The sequence below is a fragment of the Oncorhynchus nerka genome, linkage group LG5, assembly GCF_034236695.1.
Source record: "Oncorhynchus nerka isolate Pitt River linkage group LG5, Oner_Uvic_2.0, whole genome shotgun sequence".
Taxonomy (NCBI): Eukaryota; Metazoa; Chordata; class Actinopteri; order Salmoniformes; family Salmonidae; genus Oncorhynchus; species Oncorhynchus nerka.
Window position 1 is genome coordinate 39,327,930 of NC_088400.1, and position 20,534 is coordinate 39,348,463.

At 48.7% G+C, this 20,534-nt stretch overlaps 1 protein-coding gene across 1 annotated transcript; it reads right to left on the reverse strand.

Moving 5' to 3' along the window:
* Nucleotides 1-1,015: 1,015 nt before the first annotated feature.
* Nucleotides 1,016-18,513, reverse strand: LOC115123508 (neuronal acetylcholine receptor subunit beta-2-like). The gene is made up of 5 exons (XM_029652850.2): nt 18,095-18,513; nt 9,176-9,321; nt 8,882-9,036; nt 1,625-2,633; nt 1,016-1,403 (listed from the first exon to the last, which is right to left on the reverse strand). The coding sequence occupies exons 1-5, from the start codon at nt 18,144-18,146 to the stop codon at nt 1,248-1,250; spliced, it is 1,518 nt and encodes a 505-aa protein (XP_029508710.2). The 5' UTR covers nt 18,147-18,513; the 3' UTR covers nt 1,016-1,247.
* Nucleotides 18,514-20,534: the final 2,021 nt, after the last annotated feature.

Sequence of the window (20,534 nt, forward strand, 5' to 3'; positions counted from 1 at the left end):
GGACAGTTTAAAAGGAAATTAAATCGCTTTGAAAGTCCAAGTGACTGACCACCTGGGGCCAGAAACAGTCCCAAATACTGTACAGTAGTACTCACTCAACACATTGTAGCGTGAGGGGAGACAGTCAAGGCTTCCCCTTTCACAGCAAACTAACAAGCCTGCTGGCGTTCCTGTCTAAAGAAATGTGTCTCTCCGTCTCTGTCTGAAGGCGTAATGTAATGTACGTGTGTCTGTCTGTGCTGGATGAGGACACACGGAGAGACTAGCGGCTTTGTTGACGTCTTCGTGCCAGTGTCAGACTCGTCGTGTGTGCATGTGTGTGTGTGTGTGTGTGTGTGTGTGTGTGTGTGCGCGTATCTTTGGGCTCAGCAAATGATTCAGGAACAGTGCAGAAAATATTGTCTCCTCTCCTTATCAAATGAAATACAGATAGAAAATAAAAAACAAAATACCCTTATTCGGCATGCGAGGCCCGACACCGTCTGGTTGCAACAACCAATGAGTTGTGAATGAATTAAACTCAGGCTGAACTAGAAAAAGTTGAACGAGTTGTAAAGGAGGGATTTGAATCAAAGCAAAACAGAGGAAGAAGGAGAGTCCTATCCTGAGTGGTTCCTGTCCTTTTGACCTTCTGTGGGTGACAGAGGGGGAGGAGAGGATAGAGGGATGGACTGATGTGGGGATGACGGTATGAGGGGTGGGGTCGCTTTGTTTCATAGACGATGTTATAGTTCATTCAATTTACAAAATGACATATTGATGTCCTTACCCTGTAAACAGTCTATGGACAAGGTATGACAGCAATCCATGCTTTGGTTTAATTCCAATGGCACTGTTTCTAAAGGCTAATGTTTTAGCATTTGTAGCACAAATCCTAATATCGGTACCATGACTTGAATGGGATTTGTGCTACAAATGCTAAATTATTAGCATTTAGAAACAGTGCCAATTGAAACTAAACCAAAGAATGGATTGCTGTCATACCTTGTCCACAGACTGTTTACAAGGTAAGGAAACCAATGTGTCATTTTGTAATTTGGATGAACTATCCCTTTAAGAGGGAGGATGAGGGGTGTTGGTTGGTGTTGTGGGGGCGGGTATGCTGTATGCGTACAGTATGTGAGTGTGTCAAAATGACACAGTTCTGTTTCAAGGTGTTGGTAAGTAGCTGTTTCCCTCGAGGTGGTTTTTCCCCATGAGGGTGTTGGGGGGGCGTCAGGGTCATGTTTCAGGTCAAAGGTCGTAGGTCAGTTCTGCTCCAGGTCATCTGCCGTGGGTGTGTTGTAGCTCTGAAAGAGGGGCTGCATGAACAGCCCCAACGTCCCGGTGATGCACACAAACACAAATATCCACAGGAACAGCCGGTCTATCACCATGGCAACGTACTTCCAGTCCTCGATGACCTGTGGCAGGAAACAAAAAGAGCGGTCCACGATTTCAGATTTGGAAGACAACAGAAGCACAACAATATTCTGTCAAAACTATTGAAAGGGCTCCGAGTGAATAGACATACAAACTGTCAGAGATACGACGTGATGTACTATATCCGCTGTAAATGTCACCTCAGCTCATATCATCTCAAGGCTATTGCTCCTCACACACACACACACACACACACACTCACCCCCTCATCGTTATCCTCGATCTTCATCTTCTCGGCGACGTAGCGCACCCCGTCCACTGCCTCCTCCACATCTGCGTGACACTTCACCGTCATCCTCTTCCTGAACTCTGTATTCTCTGACAGGTCACTGATCTTCCAGCCGTACCGCTTGGCCGACTCCTCATTCACATAGAAGGAGTCAGCGCTACCCATCCCAGACCCCCCTGCCACCCCCATCCCCCCCGCGGCCACCGCCACCGCCCCGTCTCTCAGCTTCAGGTCGGAGTAGGAACGCCGCTGGTGCTTCTGGCGGAACCTCTCCCGGATGTTGGAGCTGCCCGGCCGACGCATGAACAGGAAGGAGGGGAGGCGGTGCAGGAAGAGGCGTTTAACCCAGCGGGGCATGGTGTGTGTGGAGGGCGTGCGGTGGTGCACGTTGAGCACACACACACTGGTGACGATGGAGAAGGTGACCAGCACCATGGCAAACATCAGATACTTCCCGATGAGAGGGACAGCCAGGGACGTAGGCGGAACGATCTTGGAGATCAGCAGCAGGAACACAGTGAGGGCCAGGAGGACTGAGATACAGAGAGTCATCTTCTCTCCACAGTCAGACGGCAGGTAGAACACCAGGATGGCCAGAGAGGTGATGAGGACACAGGGGATGATGAGGTTGATGGTGTAGAACAGAGGCTTGCGCTTGATGATGAAGTCATAGGTAATGTCCAGGTAGGTGATGTCAGAGGGGTCTTCGTTCTTGCGTCCCGGAAGAGACACGATGTCCCACTCGCCGCTGGGCTTGAAGTCGTCGCGGCTGGCGAAGTCGCTGAGCAGGATCAGGTCGATCTCCGTGTGGTCGTAGGTCCAGGACCGGAACTTGAGCGTGCAGTTCTGCTGGTCGAAGGGGAAGTCGCGGACCTCGATCTTGCAGGCCGACTTGTAGATGGCGGGGGGCAGCCAGTACACCTCTCCATTGTTGGAGACCAACGCGTTGGAGTAGAATGACACCTCGTAGTTCCCATCCGCACTGAGGTGAAGACGAGACAGAAAGGAGTCAGAAGCAGCACATGTACACAGACACATATTAGAAGGATACTTTTTTTTTAAATACACTTAACTTGCACTTGACGCCCCCACCTCCCCTCCTAGCTCTGACTCTACTGACAGCTACGTTATTGAGGAAAAATTTACTTTCTATGCGGTTGTCCCACCTAGCTATCTTAAGATGAACGCACCAACCGTAAGTCGCTCTGGATACGAGTGTCTGCTAAATGACCAAAGTGACAATGTGAAATGAGACCTGGTAGTTCCTATCAGCGTTTACAAGACAGGAGAGCACGGGGAGAGAGAGAGGAGAGGAGTCAGAGACACCGCACAGATACATGCGTAGAAGTCGTCCGTTCAACACACACGATGAAACACACGTGAACAGTACCCACTATAACACAGACCACTCAAAAAGACAAAGGAACAGAAAGTTGAGAGACAACGGGTGGGAGGGTGGATGCCAGCGTTACATTAAGACACACACAGGAAGAGAGATGTTAAGTGGTGTTGTCGACTGGGCATTTGGGTTGTTGTGCTTGGGGACAAGGGACAGAGGCGGGGACAGGGGGGCACTGCGTCAGACAAACCCCCTGTCACAGGACAGGCCAGAATCTGCGGAGGTTTCGATTTTAGATTCTCACCAGGCTGCAGGTGTTGCATTATACATTAAAGTGTTGTCAATTATAGAGCAGGTCAGGAGGAATCCAGCCATCACACTGCTCTGCTCCTAACAACACACACACACACACACACACACACACACACACACAAACCCGATACTCCTCTATAGTCTCCGCGTGTTCTAAATATGCAGCTGCGTAAAAGTCTCTATATAGCTCTATATACAAACAACTATAGCTCTATACCAAAACAACTATAGCTCTATAAACACACAATTATAGCTGTATACACAAACAACTATAGCGCTATACCCAAACAACTATAGCTCTATAAACACACAACTATAGCTGTATACACAAACAACTATAGCTCTATACCCAAACAACTATAGCTCTATACCAAAACAACTATCTCTACACCCAAACAACTGTAGCTCTATACCCAAACAACTATAGCTCTATACACAAACAACTATAGCTCTATACCAAAACAACTATAGCTCTCTACTCAAACAACTATAGCTCTATACACAAACAACTATAGCTATATACCCAAACAACTGTAGCTCTATACCCAAACAACTGTAGCGCTACACCCAAACAACTATCTCTACACCCAAACAACTGTAGCTCTATACCCAAATAACTATAGCTCTATACCCAAACCACCTGACCTGGCCCGTGATCACACTCATCACACAGGCATTTCATAATCCAAATCTCCTCTGTACAGATTTCACAGTGCACATCTGTCCCCTCTCTCTAAGCCCTCATATCTGTCTCCTATTCCCGCCCTTCAAACTGTTATAGTAAGCACATCTTTACTTTAGCTGCTGCTATTACCACCTCCACCTTTCTCATGATGGGACTATAAGCCCACACTTCAATCAAGGTGTTACCAAGCTTTTCCTTTCACTCATTATCCTGATGCCAAGTGACAAGTAGGAGGAGATTATTCAGGGACGACATCACTTCAATGATTGCTAGATAGTTTGTGCCTATGTATTTATATGTAGGCTACGTGTGCCTTTTTCAAATGGATGTAGTTCTGTCCTTGAGCTGTCCTTGTCTATTAACGTTCTGTATTTGTCACACCCTGATCTGTTTCACCTGTCTTTGTGCTTGTCTCCATCCCCCTCCAGGTGTCGCCCATCCCCCTCCCCTGTGTATTTATACCTGTGTTCTCTGTTTGTCTGTTGCCAGTTCATTTTGTTTCGTGAAACCTACCAGCGTTAGGTCCCCTGCTCCTGTCTGTTCTTGCTCCTGTTTTCTAGTCCTTCCCGGTTTTGACCGTCCTGCCTGCCCTGACCCTGACCCTGCCTGCCGTTCTATACCTTGCCCCGCCTCACTGGATTATTGACCCCTGCCTGCCCTGACCCTGAACCTGCCTGCCGTTCTATACCTTGCCCCGCCTCACTGGATTATTGACCCCTGCCTGCCCTGACCCTGAACCTGCCTGCCGTTCTATACCTTGCCCCGCCTCACTGGATTATTGACCCCTGCCTGCCCTGACCCTGAACCTGCCTGCCGTTCTATACCTTGCCCCGCCTCACTGGATTATTGACCCCTGCCTGCCCTGACCCTGAACCTGCCTGCAGTTCTATACCTTGCCCCGCATCACTGGATTATTGACCCCTGCCTGCCCTGACCCTGAGACTGCATGCCATTCTGGACCTTTTGCACACTCTCTGGATTACTGACCTCTGCCTGCTTTTGACCTGTCTTTTGCCTGTCCCTGTACTAGAAATAAATGTTTGTTTCTTCGACACTGTCTGCATTTGGGTCATACTTGAAACCTGATAGTACAAACTGGCCCTGACGGACTCCAGCACACTCGGACCAGCTCCGCAACGCCCTCTCCTCCCAAGGAGCCACCATTGGAAGGCACAGGGAGCTGCTTTGTGGTCTCATGGAAGGGTTCCAGACCTTGGCCAAACGATATGACCGAGCGTTTAACACATTGCTGGAGCAATTCCGTGGGTTGTCGGTTGTGATCTCCCAGCCTACCCCAGTTTCCCGAGAATCCCGCTTACCTCCTCCGGTACGCTACGCTGGGGATTACAGAACCTGCCAGGATTTTCTCTCCCAGTGCTCCCTCATTTTTGAGCTGCAGCCCTCTTCGTTCCCCTCGGAGCACTCGAGGATAGCGTACATCATAACGCTGATGTCCGGGAGGGCACTCGCGTGGGCCACGGCAGTATGGGAGCAACAATCCACCATCTGCCTCAGTCTGGAGGAGTTTGTGGAGGAGGTTCAGAAGGTGTTTGATTTTCCATTGTCCTGCTCGCAAGCTGCTCCAGCTATGTCAAGACTCCCATAGTGTGGCAGACTACGCAGTGGATTTCCGCATGTTGGCAGCGGAGAGTGCTTGGAACCCAGAAGCGCTATTCTACATGTTCCTACGCAGAGTATCGGTGGAAGTAAAGGACGGAGCTTGCAGCCAGGGAACTACCAACGGATCTCGACTCGCTCATCACCTTTACCATTCGGATCGATGGGCGACTATGGGAACGAAGGAAAGAGAGGAGATTCGATTTCAATCGCTAGTACAAGGATTCCACCTCACCTTCGAGGTATACCGGAAGTCCCCGACGGCTCCGTTGCCGAGAGTACCCGAGGCTGTCTCCAGCTGAATGGCTATAAAAGTTTCACACTAAGAGCTGACTGTACTGAGCGACTACTGGTCATTTCGTCTCCACCTGTCCACTAAAAGACCAGGCTCACCGGTAGGAGCGAGTACTCTGGTGGGCCATACAGAGAACTTTTCCTCTCCCCTTACTCGCATCCCTTTTCATGCCATGTTGCTGTGTTGGAACCAGTAGAAATCTCTTCGGGTACTCATCGACTCTGGGGCCGATGAGAGCTTTATGGATGCTACCCTGGCTTCCGAGCTGGATATCTCCACTCAGCCACTCTCCATTCCCATGGACATTAGAGCACTGGACGGGCGCTCTATAGGCCGGGTCACCCACAATACCATCCCTATCAACCTACGCCTGTCAGGGAACCACAGCGAGACGATTCAGTTCCTGCTCATTAATTCTCCTCAGGTTCCTGTGGAATTGGGATTCTCCTGGCTCCAGCGATACAATCCCCTCATTGACTGGTCTGCCGGTGCCATCATGGGCTGGAGCCCGTTCTGCCACGCCCATTGCCTGAATTCAGCGCAGCCTGCCCCGGGACTTCTTCCTGGGGGCTCTGAAGTTTCCCCGGACCCCTCCGCCATTCCGGCGAAGTACCAGGACCTCCAGGAGATGTTCAGGCCTGAGTCACCGCCGCACTGAACATCTCCTGGAGGTCCTGGTACTATGGGATTGACCTTCTCCCAGGCACCACTCCGCCCCGGGGACAACTGTACTCTCTGTCGGGTCCGGAGACCAAGGCTATGGAGACCTACTTTGAGGACGCCCAAGTTGCTGGGTTCATCCGTCCTTCTGCCTCCCCCGCTGGCGAAGGGGTCTTCTTTGTGGAGAAGAAGGACAAAACCCTGCGCCTGTGCATCAACTACCGAGGTCTCAACGACATCACAGTGAAGAACCGCTACCCGCTACCTCTCATCTCCTCACCCTTGAGCCACACCAGGGGGCCACCGTGTTTTCTAAGCTGGACCTACGGAATGCCTACCACCTGGTGCGGATACGGGAATGTTCTCCATGACATGTTGAACCGGTTTATCTTCATCTACCTTGATGACATCCTCGTCTTCTCCTGCTCCACCCAAGATCACGTGCTCCACGTCCGACAGGTTCTCCAATGCCTCCTGGAGAACCAGCTTTTTGTAAAAGCAGAGAAGTGCGAATTCCATTGCTCCACCATCCCCTTTCTGGGTCACATCATCGCTGCAGGGAGTGTACAGATGGATCCCGGGAAGATGAGAGCGGTGGGGGATTGGCCCCAGCCTACGTCCAGAGTGCAGCTGCAATGTTTCCTGGGCTTCTCCAACTTTTATTGCCGCCTTAACTGGGGCTACATCACCCTGGCTTCCCCCCTGTCTGCACTCACCTCTCCCAAAGTTCCGTTCACATGGTCCCCAGCTGCTGACCGGACATTTCTGGATCTCAAACACCGCTTCACCACTGCACCCATATTGGTTTCTTCCTGACCCGTCCCACCAGTTCGTTGTGGAGGCCGATGCTTCGGATGTCGGAGTGGCGGCTGTCCAGTCCCAGCGGTCTGCCCTGGACCTCAAGTTACATCCCTGCACCTTCTTCTCCCCCCGCCTCAACACTACGGAGAGGAACTACAATGTGAGGAATCGTGAGCTTCTCACGGTGAAGATGGCGTTGGAGGAGTGGGGGCACTGGCTGGAGAGGGCGGAACATCCTTTCATTATGTGGACCGACCACAAGAACCTGGAATATCGCAACGCCACGCGCCTCAATTCCAGGCAAGCTAGGTGGGCCCTACTGTTCACCCGGTTCAACTTCTCCCTCTCATATTGGCTGGGATCCAAGCATGTCAAGCTGGATGCACTGTCACGCCGCTATAGCCCCACGGCTACTACCCCGGAACCTGAGACCATCCTTCCCACCTCGTGCCTGGCGACGGCACTCAGCTGGGGAATAGGGAAGTAGGTTCGTGAGGCACAGCTTTCCCAGCAGAACCGCAGGGAGGGCCCAGATAACCGGATGTTCGTTCCTGATGCGGTCCGCTCCTCAGCTCCTTGCCTGCCACCCATGCTCCCGTTGGACCCTGGCTTTTGTGCGACAACGCTTTTGGTGGCCACCCATGATTCCTGATGTCTCTGCATTTGTTGCCGCTTGCACGGTCTGTGCACAGAACAAGACTCTTCTGCAAGCTCCGGCTGGTCTCCTCCAACATCTGCCTGTCCCTCACCGTCCCTAGTGTCACATCTCCCTGGACTTTGTCACGTGTCTCCCCCCCGTCTGATGGCAACACCGCCATCCTTACCGTAGTGGATCGGTTTTCCAAAGCCGCCCACTTCATTCCTCTCCCCAAGCTACCCTCTGTCAAAGAGACGGCCCAGCTCATGGTGCAGCATGTCGTCTGGATCCATGGACTGCCAGTGGACATGGTCTCTGACCGGGGTCCTCAGTTCTCATCCCGGTTCTGGTAGGCGTTCTGCACACTCATTAGGTCATCGGCCAGCCTGTCCTCCGGGTTCCACCCCCAGTCCAACGGCCAGTCGGAGTGAGCCAACCAGGAGCTAGAAACTACTCTGCGCTACCTGGTCTCCGCCAACCCCACCACCTGGAGCCAGCAGCTTGTGTGGGTCGAATACGCCCGCAACACCGTTCCGACCCTCCTCAAGACCACCTCCAGGTATCGATGACAAGCAGACCGCCATCCAAATTCCGTGTGTCCAGAGTTAAACCCATGTCTCACAGCGCTTTGTCTCCTGTTTCTAGGTCATACCCGAAACCTGATAGTATTATGTCATGTTTCATGTTTTGTGTGGACCCCAGGAAGAGTAGCTCCTGCTTTCCCAACAGCTAATGGGGATCCTAATAAAATACCAAAAAACAACACTTGTATTGAGCAATAGTTTGAGATGACTATAATATATAGTTTGCGATGACTATAAACACACCCATAGTGTCTGAACTATGGATATGGATCATATTCACATAGCACACAGCTCACTCACTTGTTGTAGAGGACGATGTCAGGCAGCCAGATGTGTTGAGACGGGAGGCGAACCTTCTTAATGCCCTCATACTCTTCTGGGTCCCACACCAACCTGTAGTCATTCCATACCTGAGTCAGCCAGCAGTTGGTGGTCATGATCTGTTCTCTTTCATTCTGTAACAAACACACAGACATGGAGAGAAAAGCATGAGAGAGAATGAGAGAGTGTGTGTGTGTGTGTGTGTGTGTGTGTGTGTGTGTGTGTGTGTGTGTGTGTGTGTGTGTGTGTGTGTGTGTGTGTGTGTGTGCTCACCACATTAATGAGCTGGGCTAGGGACACCTGTATATGGATGGTGACCTGTTGGCTCTTGTTGACAGCAGGTCTGATCAGTTTGTTGTAGCGCTCTGGAGACAGCAGGTGGGTCACCAGTCGCTCCTCTATCTCCGCACCCAAGGCAGCTACACATACACACACAGAGAGGGAGAGAGAGAAAAAACGATGTAACAACTGGCAGATAAGGCGTGCAAAAATAAACCTTTATTCAGACAACATGCCATGTTGTAGTGCCACACCCACATTTGATGCTCAGTGATTCAAGTGTCCCAGTCTGTGTCTGCCGGGTGAAAAAACACCATTGACAGTATATATTCCTACTGGCCTAATGTCATCATCACTGGTTTGTGTACAACTCATCAGATCACCATTATAGTACATCATCATATTGAACTAATGACCTCTCTATAAATACATACTGAAGACTTATTACCATTTCATTTTGCCCTATAAAACAAACCCTGCTAGTTCATATTCATACTCATAGTACATATTTAAACTGAGTGGACAAAACACTAGGAACACCTGCTCTTTCTATGACATAGACTGACCAGGTGAATCCATGTGAACGCTATGATCCCTTATTGATGTCACCTGTTAAATCCACTTCAATCAGTGTAGATGAAGGGGAGGAGCATTTTTAAGCCTTGAGACAATTGAGACATGGACTGTGTATATTGAACTTTAAAAACTCTTATATATTTCACTCTACAACTACCCTTCTACTTGATATTTGTACTACACTGAACTAAAATATAAACGCAACATGTAAAGTGTTGGTCCCATGTTTCATGAGCTGAAATAAAATATTCCAGAAATGTTCCATTCGCACAAAAAGCTTGTTTCTCTCAAATGTTGCCCACAAATTAGTTTACTTCCCTGTTAGTGAGCATTTCTCCTTTACCAAGATAATCCATCCACAGGACAGGTGTGGCATATCAAGAAGCTGATTAAACAGCATGATCATTACACAGGTGCACCTTGTGCTGGGGACAATAAAAGGCCACTCTAAAATGTGAAGTTTTGTCACACAACACAATACCAAACATGTCTCAAGTTTTGAAGGAGCATGCAATTAGAATGCTGACTGCAGGAATATCCAGCAGAGCTGTTGCCAGAGAATTGAATGTAACTTCTCTACCAAGAGCCGTCTCCAACGTAATTTTTAAGAATTTGGCAGTACGTCCAACCGACCTCACAACCGCAGACCATGTGTAACCACGCCAGCCCAGGACCTCCACATCCAGCTTCTTCACCTGCGTGATCGTCTGAGACCAGCCACCAGGACAGATTATGAAACTGAGGAGTATTTCAGTGTGTAATAAAGCCCTTTTGGTGTCCGGGTTAGGGAAGGTTTGGCCGGCAGGGATATCCTTGTCTCATTGTGCACTAGCGACTCCTGTGGCGGCCCGGGCGCAGTGCACACTGACACGGTCGCCAGGTGTACAGTGTTTCCTCCGACACATTGGTGCGGCTGGCTTCTGGGTTGGATGGGCATTGTGTCAAGAAGTAGTGTGGCTTGGTTGGGTTCTGTTTCGGAGGACGCATGGCTCTTCACCTTCACCTCTCCTGAGTTCGTACGGGAGTTGCAGCGATGAGACAAGACCGGAACTACTACCACGAAATTAGGTGAAAAAAATACAAAATAAAGCCCTTTTGTGAGGAAAAAATCATTATGATTGGCAGGGCCTAGCTCCCCAGTGGGTGGGCCTATGCCCTCCCAGCCCACCCATGGCTGAACCCCTGCCCAGTCATGTGAAATCCATAGATTAGGGCCTAATGAATTTATTTCAATGACCTGATTTCCTTATATGAACTGTAACTCGTTGAAATAGTAAAATTGTTGAAATAGTTGCATGTTGCGTTTATATTTTTGTTCATATCACCAAGTCCATATTCATAATGCCCTGGTATCATCCTGACTGTGCATATCTTTACATAACACAGCCTAACAGAATATGTATAAACCTTCCACAGAGGACTGTCATTTAGCAGTGAGCCAGTGAGCCACAACATTAGACGATGCAGTCCACAGCTGACTCACAGGGTTTCATGGGCTTGTGAACTAACTGCCTCTTGATTAGCATAATTGGATGCTTGATTAGTGGACACACACACAAACGCACCCTCGTACACAAAAACACACAAACACACATCAGACACGCACACATATACACACGCAGTGTTTAGTGAAGTGAGATTTCAATCTTGCACAGAGCGAAGATCCTTCTAATTTGGACTGCAGGGTCGTGGGATGTTCTCACCGCCTGTTGCCGCTGCAATGAGTATGCAATATGCAACATCCCCCCAGAGATGTGTGTGTACATTATATAGTCTCTGATCTGACAAACAGTTGTGACGTGACTGTGTCTTTACTGACGGTCCGATACACCCACCTACACACACACACACACACACACACACACACACACACACACACACACACACACCGTCTAAACCCCCACAGTCCAGTGGCTGCAGTATGATGGGGAGTTGAGGTTATGGTTTTCTCCAGTTGACTGGATTAGCCACATGGTTCACGTCAGCTCACTGTGTCCCACTCACCCGTTCCCCTCCATTAGGCTATTCTCACCCCTGTAATGCACTTCAAATGTTTGTGATTTACAGTAGCAGACGCTCTTATCCAGAGTGACTTGCAGTTAGTGCATTCTTCTTAAGGTAGCTAGTTGAAACAATCACGTCACAGTACTGGTGAGCAATAGTGAGGTTTAAAAAAAGACAAGTGCGGGGCGGCGGAGGAGGCATCTGAGAGGTGTTGACATGATGCTGATACACACAGGAGGCATCTGAGAGGTGTTGACATGATGCTGATACACACAGGAGGCATCTGAAAGGTGTTGACATGATGCTGATACACACAGGAGGCATCTGAGAGGTGGTGACATGATGCTGATACACACAGGAGGCATCTGAGAGGTGGTGACATGATGCTGATACACACAGGAGGCATCTGAGAGGTGTTGACATGATGCTGATACACACAGGAGGCATCTGAGAGGTGGTGACATGATGCTGATACACACAGGAGGCATCTGAGAGGTGGTGACATGATGCTGATACACACAGGAGGCATCTGAGAGGTGTTGACATGATGCTGATACACACAGGAGGCATCTGAGAGGTGGTGACATGATGCTGATACACACAGGAGGCATCTGAGAGGTGGTGACATGATGCTGATACACACAGGAGGCATCTGAGAGGTGTTGACATGATGCTGATACACACAGGAGGCATCTGAGAGGTGGTGACATGATGCTGATACACACAGGAGGCATCTGAGAGGTGGTGACATGATGCTGATACACACAGGAGGCATCTGAGAGGTGGTGACATGATGCTGATACACACAGGAGGCATCTGAGAGGTGGTGACATGATGCTGATACACACAGGAGGCATCTGAGAGGTGGTGACATGATGCTGATACACACAGGAGGTATCCTGAGAGAGGTGTGGTACTGTTGATGAACAATCAGCCAGGATTAGACAAACAGACAGAGAGAGAGAGAGAGAGATCTATATAGAGAGAGAGCGAGAGAGAGAGAGAGATCTATATAGAGAGAGAGCGAGAGAGAGAGAGAGAGATCTATAGAGAGAGAGATCTATATAGAGAGAGAGAGAGAGAGAGAGAGAGAGAGAGCAGTGAGCATTGAGGGGAATAGAGCTCAGTACAACATAGAGTTGAGATTTGGAGACACAGAGACATGGAAACAATGAGCAGATTAGGATAGTCATTTGATTGGATTATGTTGCCTTCGTTTACAGTCTCTTTCCAGGAACACCATTTGATTCGTAAGATTCAGTGAATCAGGATGAAAACCTGTTAACCTTTTCTCCGTTCAGCGAATTGAGCGGTGGGCAGTAACATCCATACTGCAGACCTCCAGGCAGTGAAGTAGGTTGTCAGGGACCTCAGATGACCTACTGATGAACACCTCCTCACTGAGACCAGCAAACTGGCACCCTATGTCCTACACTCTTTTGGCTGTCCCCATTAGGAGAACCCTTTTCTGTTCCAGTTAGAACTCTTTTGGGTTCCATGTAGAACCCCTTGTGGGAAGGAAACCAAAAGGGTAATACCTTTAGGGCTCTATAGGTTGAGATGCAGCCCAGACCACACATAAAATACTTCAGACTCTTACACACACACACAGGTCTTTACTTTAAACCTAAACAGGACACACAGGTCTTTATTTTAAACCTAAACAGGACACACAGGTCTTTATTTTAAACCTAAACAGGACACACAGGTCTTTATTTTAAACCTAAACAGGACATACAGGTCTTTACTTTAAACCTAAACAGGACACACAGGTCTTTATTTTAAACCTAAACAGGACACACAGGTCTTTATTTTAAACCTAAACAGGACACACAGGTCTTTACTTTAAACCTAAACAGGAAACACAGGTCTTCACTTTAAACCTAAACAGGACACACGGCTCTCTACATCTAAACAGAACACACAGCTTTTTAAACCTAAACAGGACACACAGCTCTCTAACCCCAATGATTCTTATAATCCTCCTCCTCCTCTTCCTCCACCTCCTCTTCCTCCTCCCCCCCTCTTCATCCACCCCCTCTTCTTTCTCCTCCTCCTCCTCCTCCACCTTGCTGCACTCTAACTGCTTCAATAATTCATCTGTACTCAAATAAAAACAGCATCATCTCACATGCAGAAAGCCTGAAACTCAAATCTTTTACTATGACTCTTTTATTTCCTACCGGGCAAAACAACAACAGTCTCTTCCGCAACGCACAAACATACAAACACACCTTGGTTATACTTCAGACAAATGATCAAAGTAAGATATTTTGGTTTAATGTGGGAAAAGACACCATCTCCCGCATAATCAGTTTCTTCATGGGCAGAAGAAGTATCCAGTGTGTAAATGATTTAATGACCCATGGTGGTGATATTGCCTTGTCAGGGTTAACCACTTCAGCCTTCCCTTCCACTGTGTCTGCCTCTACTCTGCACCTACATCTACCAGAATTCAGCTATATTCAGTATGAGACTCTGGTTATGATGTATAAGATACTATATCTGTAGCTGCCTATGGTGGCCTGTTTCGGTTAACCTTGTGTTTTGGCTGCTCTGACTGTGAATCTTGTCATGGTGGTAATTGTGCTGACTGTGATCATTGCTGTAGCTTTGCAGGCCGTGTTTGAACTCTGGTTGTTGCTGGTGGTGTGTGTGTGTGTGTGTGTGTGTGTGTGTGTGTGTGTGTGCGTGCGTGCGTGCGTGCGTGCGTGCATGCGTGCGTGCGTGCGTGCGTGTGTGTGTGTGCTCTGCTCCCAGTCTCAGGGGCACTTGTGTTCCAGCTGACAGGCAACATTACACTCCCACGCTGCGAATAACTACACCCTCACGGAACACCCTGCCGCACTTCTTCACATCAGCCCTCCTCCAGCCTGTTCTCCTCCCCCAACTCCCCTCCTCTCTTCCATTGCCCTCAGACACAAGTCTTTGTGACGTCGTGAAGTTCGCCACAACCCGCCCAGTCCTGTCCGTTGGTCTGCCCTGTGCAGAGATTGCATGCGCCCGGTTGTGCCTTTTTCCCAGTATGCCCTGTACAGAGATTGCGCGAGCCCAGTTTCCAAACATGCATGGCTTAAGTTGCGTTCACTGGTCCAGTGTGTGTAGCAGGCTACCTAATATCAACAGTATTGCCACAGCAGAATAACACTTGATTTCCATCATCAATATTGGGTCTGCTTGGCTGATACGCGCATCAGAGAGAGATGCAGAGTGACATAGAGATGGATCCAGCTCCATCCCTTCCTGTCGGGGGTTTCACATGTGTATCAGGGCAGCAGAAACACAGCTAGTCTAGACTCTAGCTAACCGCAGGCTATCAGCCAACCAGGCTGAATATATATGATGATGAAAATCTAGTGTTATCAAGTGTTGATCAAATGGTATGCTGCTGTGGCAGTACTGTTATCTTTAAACTACGACATGATCCACACAAGCCACTATCCAGACGTATACCAGTTAGAAGATGATTCATATTATATGTTTTAAAAGCATTGAAAACAAGTCACAATCGGTAAAAAATAAATGGGGTGTGCCGAGAGGTGCCCTTTTTTCATTTTGAGCACCTGCCCCCTGAATGGTCTGTGCACGGCCCTGTTTTTCCTCCTCCCATCTCCTCTCTTCCCTTGCTCTCCTCTCTCCTCCCCCTCCTCTCGTCCCTTGCTCTCCTCTCTCCTCCCCCTCCTCTCTTCCCTTGCTCTCCTCTCTCCTCCCCCTCCTCTCTTCCCTTGCTCTCCTCTCTCCTCCCCCTCCTCTCTTCCCTTGCTCTCCTCTCTCCTCCCCCTCCTCTCTTCCCTTGCTCCTCTCTCCTCCCCTCCTCTCTTCCCTTGCTCTCCGCTCTCCTCCCCCTCCTCTCTTCCCTTGCTCTCCTCTCTCCTCCCCCTCCTCTCTTCCCTTGCTCCTCTCTCCTCCCCCTCCTCTCTTCCCTTGCTCTCCTCTCTCCTCCCCCTCCTCTCTTCCCTTGCTCTCCGCTCTCCTCCCCCTCCTCTCTTCCCTTGCTCTCCTCTCTCCTCCCCCTCCTCTCTTCCCTTGCTCCTCTCTCCTCCCCCTCCTCTCTTCCCTTGCTCTTCCTCTCCTCTCTTTCTTTGTCCCCCTCTGCTCCGCTCTCCACTCTCGTTTCCAGCGACAGTAACAGGTTACAAGTGCAGGTCGAGCGGAACAAAGGCATGTGAGGGAGAGTGGTTTTCTTCTCTTCTCCTTTCCCTGTCTGTCATTCTCACATCAACTAATGTGGCCATGGGAAGGAGCGGGAGTAGAGCCTGGTTTCTAAAACCAACTGATGCAACTCCTGCTGCTGGCTCTCACAGAACGGCATCTACATAAGAGACCACTCTACTTCTCTCTCTCTTTCTCTTTCTCTTTCTCTCTTCCTCGCTCTCTCGTTCTCGATTTCTCTCTCTCTTCTCCCTCTATCGTATGTGTTTCTGCTCTCTGAAAATGGTCACCTGATTAACCAGGGAAGTATTCTATTCTTTGGGGTGGGTGTGCATGCGTGCATTAAGCTAAAGACTGCTAGCGTGTGATTCCCTCTCCTGCACTCCTGGGCATTGAGAACCAGTGAACAAACAAGAGATCTAATCAGAGTTAGCTTTAGCACGCGTTAGCACACCCGCACTATAGGCTACCACTACAGCATGCAGCTGCTACTGGGGGAGAGAGGGGTTAGAGGAGGAGGGAGGGAGTGAGAGAGAGAGAGAGAGAGAGAGAGAGAGAGAGAGAGAGAGCGAGAGAGAGAGGATGGAGGTAGAGACAGGCAGATGAAAAGAAAAGAGTATGTGAACGAGAGAGTTGCAGCCAGACAGAAAGATAGTGAGTAAAAGAGACTAATCTTTACAACCCTCCAAACTTTACAGGCACCCCCCTCCAAAAAAGAGAGAGAGAGAGTGCAAGACAGTGAGAGCACGAAGCTAAACTCTACAGAGGCGGTTGCCAGATTGAGTGGTTTCCAGACAGAGTGAGACAAGAGGTGACAGTGACACAGTCACGCTATGTTGTCTCCCGAGACAGCTCTCGGAGAACAGGCTGAGCATCCAGTCTGCAGGTGCTCACTACCCGTCCTCAGGAGGAAGATAAGGGAATTTGAGAAAACATTCACAGGGTGACCACTCATTAGGCTTATCTGAGAATCCAAGTATCTAATCTTGGGAGACTTGTGCTTTTGGAGTGAAACAGTATTTTCCAACAGCCCCAGTGTTCACCAACAGCTTAGAGTAGACTGAGTTGAATAGCATGACTAAACTGATTCAGCACCTTGGACAGCGTCTGTAAAAGTGGCCCTTATTCAGCACCTTGGACAGCGTCCTTAAAAGAGCCCGTATTCAGCACCTTGGATAGCGTTGGTAAAAGGGGCAGAAATTCAGCACCATGACTTCATTAGCATACTATTAAAGATGTGACGCACAGACATATCTACAATGTAGAGGTAAGTCAAAGGAACGTATATTAATTCCTCTTTGGGTTTGAGTAAAACGTATATATTCCAAATCAAGGGTGGCAAGGCACCTTAATGTCCCAATCATCATCAGCAGTGAACCATTAAGCACAATTATCCATTATGAAATCATAAAAGCCTAATCAAGCAGGTTTATTTGGCATTGTGTGTGTTCAATTAGACACAACATTTAAATGTCTGTCATAAAAGACCCATATTGTCAAAAGATTTCAAAGAAGTGTTATGATGAGTCAGTTTGATCATTTCTACAATTCGGCCAAAAGATTTCAACCTTAGGCCTATTAGCTTCAAGCCTAATAAAGATGAATACTGTGTGTGAAATTCGCAGACCTCTAATCTGGTCCTGTGTGTGTATGTCACACATTGCTGCGTAGTGCATAGCAGCCAGCGTGTATGTTGTGTAAAAAGCGAGCACGTTAGTTAACGGAGCCGTTAAAATCACGTGTCTAAACACAATCTGACGCACCGAACACCTGCAATACGTCCCCCCACTGGTCTGTCCGTTGAAAATATATAATGTTATCAAAGCAGGGAAATCATTTGAACATCATCCTAATTTACAACAGTAGGCTAGCCTCTCATAGAAACAACTATTAACATAACCCCCGTTACGCATAGCCTAGGTGCTATCCAGACAGGAATTCGAATATTTGTCTTTGACTTTTTGTGTCTTGATATTCAAACCAAATTATTAATAATTAGAATCGTTAAAAATAGGCTGCCCCCATCCTGTAAGGACTATGGATATGCAGGATGTGTCGCGGCCGAATCACAATATGAAGAGCCACGGTAAGCTATAGTTATCGTCCAGTCTAAGTATACCCAGGGTACCCCGGGGGTCCCGGTCCCGCACAGGGCCGAGTAGATTTAGAGAGATTACTCACTTGCCAAGGTGAGAACCAGGAGAGCGAGCGCTGCTGTCACCGGGTCTGCCATCGCCTCTCGCTCCCTCCACTGCGACCGACAACCCGAAAACTTGGAGATGTACGAGTTGTCTGTTTCCCTACTTTTCGCCCTCAGTGTGAAAATGACAAATAATACCAGAGACAGCAGACACCAGCGCGCGGTAAGAGGGTGACTTAAAGTGTCATTATAAATCGTTGGTATCCGACGATGTCCGTTGGTTTGATAAAGGGAGAGGCTTCAAATCTCGTTACTAGGCGAAGAGAAGATTGTTCACTCTTCCCAGATGCGGAGGCTTGTTTCTGTCACAACGCGTCTGAGTGGGGCTATGCGTCCGACCCCACCAGGAACTGTGAGCGCACAGCAAACCGGGGGCGCAGAAAAGGTTTCCCTAGTTTGACTTGAGTATTGAAACGTTATTTTCCCTGAAATATGGCGGCTATGGAGATGAATGACCAGTTACTGGAGATAGGGTGGTCCTGTAGATGAATGATTAAAGGGGTCGTCCTCACTTTGCCCTGCCCGCCTGGTGCGCTCTCCGTCGGGCGGCGATAGGTTCCGGTCTCCATATATCACTCAGTTTTGATCTACACGGTTGACATTTGTGACAACAAACATGAAGCAATTACAGTAGAGATCCCCGAGGCGATCGTTCGGGAAAGCCTTTCAGACATAGGCTGCATTTACTTATTTTAATTGAAGCGGGATTAATCGTTGGAAAAATAAATGTTGGTTTAAATTAAACCCCTTCTCCATGGGGCGCCACTCCAATAACACAAAATACGGCTTTTAATCTGACAAATAAAATAACAACTTTTTCTTTTCAGGCTTCCAAGCAGTCATCACCATAACGCATGATCATGACAGAGACAAAAAGTTGCCCCTAAAGATTTAAATAGAGCGAGATTGATAGCCCATGCAGAATAACTATGTGGGCACCATGATGCCCGATATCAACGTTATCTGCATTAAACATATTAGACCCGGCGAATGAGTGCGTCAAGGGGCAGGGCTTTGGCTTTGCGGAAGAATCATCAACCCGTCACAGAAATATCCGATACATTCATGAAGGGTTATCAACAAACAAAAAAACAAGTGGATATTCCAAGGGCCATTTAGAGTGTTGGTTGAAAAGTTGACTCTGGTCGAAATGTCAACTGCCACTTTGGACAAGGTCTGCATTGTAGTATATCACACAAGTGAATGTGCCCTAACCACGCTGCAAAGCATACAGTGACACATACACATTGGATATACCACACTTAATAATTATACTCAAAAATTGTCGGGCCCACTTCACTCAAGCCAATTATGAGTGTAGTGATGGCTGAACGCCTCATGACTGACTGAGTATGCTGTACGGCGAAGAGTGAGATGTCAATGCTGAAACCATGCGAAGCGTTTCAATTTCATTACCCGAGAATTAACACAACTTCAGCCTCGCACTGCGGCCTCAGCTGGTAAGGCACTAAGTAATAACTATGGAGTGAGATTATGCAATTAACTCTGCGTGAACTTAATTAAACACGGTTTAACCGAAACCCATGCTAAACCGTGCTAACTTCCCATGGATATTTCTGTAGAGTGGAAAGAAGGGAGGAGGAAGATGAATAGCTAGCGAGGAATTGAGAGAAGAGAAACAGCTACGAACCAACCCTAAACCCGCACAACACACACATTCACAGGACAACAGTATATATTTACGTTAAAGCAGTATATCTCAGCGCAACGTGAAGTGAGCATGACATAGAAGAGACACATCAAATTAGCATTTATCATTATACTTGCCCCCCTTCACTCCCGGTCACCCCGAGAGTGGAAAATAATAATAATGACCATTAGGCCTGCTCCTAAAAGCTGTGATGTGGTGGGTGTAGGGAGGGAGGGAGGTGGAGGGCTGAGGATGGAGGGTGGAGAGAGAGTGGAAAATGCATGAAATCTAATCAGAGCTACTTAGAGATCACTGATGGCTGTGCCACAGGACACTGAGACCAGGTCCCTGAGAGGAGCAGCCCCCAACTACAAGCAAACAAACAAAACACTCTAAATCCCTATCACTTTGTCCTCCTCACGGGATCAGCCATGACGTGTGGCAATGGCAATATAATGACCATTTATCTACACAGCTTCTACTAGTAGTTCAACACCAGCGCCAAAATCTCTCCTCAGCCACGTCGACACCTTACCCACCAACCTACCCATAGCAGTATCTACCTTCCTGTCTCTTGCCATTCTCCTCTCCCCCTGACTCACACCTCTCTCCTCTCCCCCTGACCCACACCTCTCTCCTCTCTTCTCCCCTGACTGACACCTCTCTCCTCTCCTCTCCTCTCCCCCTGACCCACACCTCTCTCCTCTCCTCTCCCCCTGACCCACACCTCTCCCCTCTCCTCTCCCCCTGACTCACACCTCTCTCCTCTC

Coding starts and splice junctions, on each gene's coding strand:
- LOC115123508 (XM_029652850.2), bottom strand. CDS start 18,146: ATGGCAGACCCGGTGACAGCAGCGCTCGCTCTCCTGGTTCTCACCTTG. Junction 2,634..8,881: donor GACATCGTCCTCTACAACAA/GTGAGTGAGCTG, acceptor TCTTCACCTCAG/TGCGGATGGGAACTACGAGG. Junction 1,404..1,624: donor TCGAGGATAACGATGAGGGG/GTGAGTGTGTGT, acceptor TTCCTGCCACAG/GTCATCGAGGACTGGAAGTA.